Genomic DNA, 6,189 nt, shown 5'->3' with positions numbered 1-6,189 from the left:
CACTCCCCCTCGCGGCCGCGGCCTCCTCAGAGGACCGCGTCCGGGGACGCTCCCGCTCCTCGCCTCTCCTCACCGTCGCCATTCTCCCAGCCTGGCCGCCCCCAGACCCTGACCGTCCCCACCGGTTACCTCAGGTCCCCTCCTCAGGCCTGGGGGGTAAGGTGTCGGGCAGGTGACTCCGCCTCTCACCTCCATGGGGCACCCTAGCCCCTCTTGGACTAGGTACAGCTCCTGGGGTACGGGGGTGAGGGGGGGCGTCGAAGCCCGGCTCCCTCAGCCCGCACCCCGCCGCTGCTGCCGCCGCCGCCGCTGCCCTGAGCGCTGCTTGGAGCCAGTCTGTGGGTGGGGTGCCGGAGCGGGGAGGGAGGGGCGGGGAGACAGGCCGTTACATAGCCTACTCCCCGCTCGAGACCCAGCACAGCACGCGACTCCGCACTGGCCCGCACGTCCCTACCACCCCCTCCTGAGAGGCACAGCCCCCACTTCGCACCCCCTCATTGGCCCTCTGCCCAGCCAATAGTCAAGCGCCTCTGGGGCCTGTTACCCCGCCCCTCCCCGCCCCCCAGCACAAGGCTAAGAAGGGGCCGTTAGCGACCTCGCTCTTCTCCAGCGTCTGAATCTTTCCCGCTCAAAGTAAACCTGTTCGGGATTGGCTCGGACTGGCAAGCAACAGCTCTATCATTGGTTAATAAGGGCAGCGGAGGGGCGGGTCGTGGAAAGTAGGTTTGAGAGCAGGCCTACCCCGTGGGAGAAGTGACGGAGGTGGTCGGAAGATTTGAGAAGTCGCTCAGCAACTGGCTGATAATGCTGAACCTATCGCTGTACACCTTGTGCCAACATTTCGTTTTTGACCCTTGGGCCCTCCCCTAACTCCCAGAATCCTTTGGAGCAGCCAAGAGAATAAAAGACGTGCCGGTTTACAAAAGGTGAAGACCTCGAATGGAGTTAGGTATTGTTGAGACTCCCCCTTCCGAGGCAGAGCCGCCCTCTGTTCTAGGCCCCGGGGTTACCGTCCGGGTGAAGGCGTTTTGGTGTTAATGTAACTCCTGAACAAATTTCACTCTCACCTGCTCCAGACAGGCCGTTTACATGGGCAGTCTCATTTGGAGATATGATAGTCTCAGAGAAATGCTAAATGTTGTGTGTGCTGAAATATTGAAGATGAGAAACAAAGGGTGCAAACACCTTTCAGGTGTTTATATTTAAAATAAAAATTTGAGAAGCGATCAATAAAGTGAAAGATGTTCTTTTAATTCAGGAACAAATGGAAATAGTACAGGGGGATTAGTTTTATTGGCCCATATTGTCCCAATAGTTATTTTGGATCTCTACCCATCTTTGATTTAAGAAAGCAGACCAGGAGAGCTGCGTGGGTGGCTCGTCAATTGGGAGTTGTGGGATTCCCATTTCGGTTCAGGTTATGTTCCCAGGGAGGTGGGATCCAGCGCCCACGAGGGCTGTGCTTAGCATGGAGCCTGCTTAAGAGTCTCTCTCTCCCTCCACGCCTCTTTCCCATTCGTGCGTGCGCGCGCGTTCTCTCCCTAAAGTGATAATAAAATTTTTATTTTATACATATGTATATTTTTAAGTTGTAGTTATTTTGAGATAGAGTGCACGAGTTGGGAGGGGCAGAGAGAGGGAGAGAGAGAGAATTCCGCACTATTAGGGCAGAGCTGGATTGTGGGACTTGAACCCACAAAACGTGACATCATGACTTGAGGTGAAGTCCACCGCTTAAGCAACTGAGCCACCCAGGCACCCCTAATAAAAAATATATTTTTTAAAAAAGCTGACCAGGTGAAGTGGCTGTACCAATAAAATTTCATTCCATACTTCCCCTTTTAAGTTGCTGATGTGAAGCTCATTCTCTCCTTGCACTTACAGTATTTTTCCTCTCTCCCATGGTACCCAAAAGAATTTTGAAAAAGTATGATACCTCTTACGGATCTTCATTATTGTAGTAAGATATGCATAAAATTTACCATTTTAATCATTTTCTAGTGTACAATCCAGCGATGTTGAGTACATTCCTAATGTGCAACCATCACTGCTATCCATTTCCAGATAATTATCTGAAACAGAAACTTCTGTTCTCAATCAACAATAACTCCCTATTGTTTCTCCCACCAACCCCTAATAACTTTGAATCTAATTTCTGTCACTAGGATTTTGCCTCTTCCAGATACTTCACCTAAATATTTGTCGCTTTGTGATTCGTATCCATTAGCAAATGTCAGGGTTCATCGATGTTGTTGCATGTGTCAGAACTTCCTTTTTATAGCTGAATAATACTCCACTGTACCTGTATACCACAGGTTGTTCATCCATTAGTTTGATAGACACTTGGGATTTTTCTCTTTTTCACTATTGTGAATAATGTCGCTATGAACATTAGTGTATAAGTATCTGATTTTTTAAAAATTCTTTTGGGTATTAGGGTGCCTGGGTGGCCCAGTCCATTAATCATCCAACTCTTGATTTCGGCTCAGGTCATGATCTCATGGTTCACGGGTTCACGCCCAGTTTGGGCTCTGTGCTGACATCATGGAGCCTGCTTGAGATTCTCTCTCTCCTCTCTGCCCCTCCTTCACATGCTCTCTCTCTCTCTCTCTCTCTCTCTCTCTCTCTCTCTCAAAATAAATGAATAAACTTAAAAAAATAAGTAAAATCTGTTAAAAAAGAAACGGGGCACCTAGATGGCTCCGTTAATTAGGCTGACTCTCGATTTTGGCTCAGGTCATGATCTCACAGTTGGTGAGATGGAGCCCATGTCCCCACAGAGCCCACTTGGGGTCCTCTCTCTCTGCCCATCCCCCACTCATGCCACTCTCTCTGTCTCTCTCAAAAATAAATAAACATAAAAAAAAGAAATGAAGGTTATAAGAAAATTTAATACTCCATTGAACTCAAGTGAATACATTATTAAAGGGAACACTTTGATTATGGAGGAGGGCGAGTATTTCGTATATAAGTAGTTCTTTCTTTCATCTCTTGCATTTCTTTTTTGGAATGTCTCATTCTTAATGTGTATGCTGGGGTGGGGGATGGATTTCATAATCATACCCAAAGATATATTCAAACCTCAGATTAAAATGAGAAATACCCAGGGGCGCCTGCGTGGCTCAGTTGGTTAAGCGTCCGACCTCGGCTTAGGTCATGATCTCACAGTTCGTGGGTTCAAGCCCTGCATCAGGCTCTGTGCTGACAGCTCAGATCCTGGAGACTGTCTTCAGATTCTGTGTCTCCCTCTCTCTCTGACCCTCCCCTGCTCATGCTGTGTGTGTGTCTCTCTCTAAAATAAATAAAAACAGTAAAAAAAAATCCACACATTTAAAAAAATAAAATGAGAAACACCCACATAATTGTTTTATGTATTCTCTGCCTTCATCTGAATTTTTTTTGGTGGGGGGGAAATGGTGACCTTCTTTTTCCATTTATCGAATGTTCCTGTATAGGAGCAACCATAAAAGAGTTTTATGTCATAAATTGATTACATTTTGGTAACTTTGGTCCATTCAGAATGATAGTGTCCTCAAGTGAAAAACTCATTTTTTTCCTTGCTATTTTGGGGATATTTAAGTGAATCTGCATTAATGATTGGATTTTTAAAATATATTTAAGAACATTCTTTGGTATAACTGGAAACAATTTAAACCTATTCCATCCTTAAAATTTAGTGCAGAATGCACACTTCTTCAAAATATACAAGGTTAGGTGTTTTTGTTTTATAACTCTGGAAGACAATGTACAATGTGGTACTACCCTTCAGTTACATTAGTGAAGCCTTTTTTATACTTTTACACATACTTAAACATTTTGTTTTATAACAAAAATAATCAGTCTCATTGAAAACAAGTCAGTCTGCCCCCTAGAAATGTTTTGAGTGATAAATAAATAGGATTTTATTATTCTCCCAACTAAAACTTCAAGTTCAAATAAAATATGCATTTTTAAAAGTTCAAAGTGTGTCAGGGGCACAGTCTCAATGCCAAAGAGATAACTCTGAATTAATTCTTCATAGAAAGCAATCACATAATTCCAAGTCATATCAATGCAGGAGTATTATTTATGCTCACATCTGTATTAAATTAATTGCTTTTCTGGACTAGTGGTCCAAAGACTTAAATAGGCTACAAACCTGCCTCCATTCAAACCAGGCAATTCTTGAGGGGCTTCTCTGACTTGAGGGGTTAAATTATTTTAACTATAACTTTCGAAATTAACTGGGCTTCCATACGTGGTTTCTCAACCTCAGTGGGTTGTGGGAAGAGTGAAAATGTATTAAGTAAACTTAACTCAAAACTGGAGTTGAAGGGCGCCTGGGTGGCTCAGTCGGCTAAGCCTCCGACCTCTGCTCAGGTCAGGATTTCACGTTCTGGGTTCTGGCCCCGCATTGAGCCCTGTGCTGACATCTCAGAGCCTGGAGCCTGCTTCCGATTCTGTGTCTCCCTCTCCCTCTGCCCCTCCCCCGCTCATGCTCTGTCTCTCTCTGTCTCAAAAAAATATATAAATAAAACATTAAAAAATTAATAAAAACACTGGAGTTGGGAATACATGAAGGGTAAGTTTGCACACTTGTACTACCATTCCTCCCAGCTTGCCTGGTCCCGCAGGAAGGAAGATTTTCTCTCAGCCCGGCAACAGCAAGCTACCCTCACCTGCAGCCAATGAGAGGCGGTCCCCACTTCCGGCTCTGTTTCCTCCAATGAACTTTTGCTCAAAGCATCCCCCCCAGGTTCCTCCTTACCTCTGCGAAGGACGTCACTCACTTTGTTCTCAGGACTTGCCTGTGGTTTGCCATAGTTTGCTTGTCCTGAATTGCAGGTTTTCTGCTGTTCACGAAAACACCCTTTTGCTGGCTGAATGGCTTACCTTTTTCTTTTAAAAAGGTTGACAGAAGCCTTACAAAATGCTCCTTATTAGAGCTATTTGAAACTATTCCCTTTTTTAAATACTCAGATTAGTGTTTTTCTGGCTCTTTAGCATTATATTTGTAGCTGCTTCTTATTTATTTGTTTATTTTTTGATAGGAAGTAAGCTTGTTTCTGCTTTTCCCTTTCTGGTTGGATGGGGTTCCAGGTCACTCCTGTGTCCCAAGAAAACTTGTAGGTTTCCATTTAGCTTGAGATGAGACCCTGAAACACTAATGCATTTACCTTTGCTGAATAAATGTTTCTGCTTGGGGTGGGGGGAGACTCTTGAGTTGATCAATATTTGTCAAATATAATATTACTGGGCATCTCATATGGCAAGTTCTTCTATCCCTTCAAAGATCAGAATTAATGTTCTTTCTCACCTTTTTATATTTTGATCTTTTTCGGTGTATAACTTGTTTATTTCTTGAATGGATTTTAATGGGCATCTATTTGATATTTAAACTGATGAATTGGACACTGAACTAGGATTTTTACTATAAAAGGAAAAGTTCTGAATATGTTTCACTGCCCTCCAGAACTGAGTTTCTGTTTCTCTGTTTGATGGGAACCAGAAGTTAGAAGAGGTTCATAGAAGAGTGCCACCAGAAAAAGTCATCTTTTAAAGATGTCTTTATAAATTTCATTCAGGCCTTTACACTTCTCCTGAATTTGAGGGATCCCCAGACTATATAATGGTCTTCTGACACAGTGGACTAGAAAGCAGCTTCTTTTTTTTTTATGTTTATTTATTTTTGAGAGAGAGAGACAGAGTGTGATTGGGGGAGGCAGAGAGAGGGAGACACAGAATTGGAAGCAGGCACAGAGCCTGATGCAGGGCTTGAACTCACGGATTGTGAGATCATGACCTGAGCCCAAGTCAGACACTTAACCGACTGAGCCACCCAGGTGCCCCAGAAAACAGCTTCTTAAAAAAAATTAAGATCCAGAGTTTTAATTTAGTCCACAGAGTTCAAGAAGTTATGAAGGGGGCCATTTTTAAAGTTCTAGCAAAGTTCTGTGTGTGGTGATGCACCACTGCAAGTAAGCTTCCTTCCCAAGAGTACTTAAGTTAAAAGAACATTCATGGAAAAGGGAAAAAAAAGAATATTCATGAAAATCATTCCAAATTGGATGATTATATACCCTTAATGTGGGAAAAAATTCTGTATTTATAGAATCTTTTTAAAAACTCACAGCTCACCTTGTTGTTGCAATCTTTAAGCAGCCCAAATTTCTATATCATTTCATCTGTACTTTTTTTCTATTTGAGTAG

General features: G+C 43.4%; 1 protein-coding gene across 1 annotated transcript in view; it reads right to left on the bottom strand.

Moving 5' to 3' along the window:
• Positions 1 to 195, bottom strand: part of MEIOC (meiosis specific with coiled-coil domain) — a 14,969-nt gene extending 14,774 nt beyond the window's left edge. The window contains exon 1 of the mRNA XM_029929230.1: positions 130 to 195. Coding sequence (XP_029785090.1) covers positions 130 to 195 — 66 coding nt within the window. The remainder of the gene's footprint in view (positions 1 to 129) is intronic.
• Between the last annotated feature and the right edge of the window lie 5,994 nt (positions 196 to 6,189).

Source organism: Suricata suricatta, chromosome 17, assembly GCF_006229205.1.
Source record: "Suricata suricatta isolate VVHF042 chromosome 17, meerkat_22Aug2017_6uvM2_HiC, whole genome shotgun sequence".
Taxonomy (NCBI): Eukaryota; Metazoa; Chordata; class Mammalia; order Carnivora; family Herpestidae; genus Suricata; species Suricata suricatta.
Note: the sequence above shows the minus strand (reverse complement) of the source record. Positions and strands in the feature narration are given on the sequence as shown.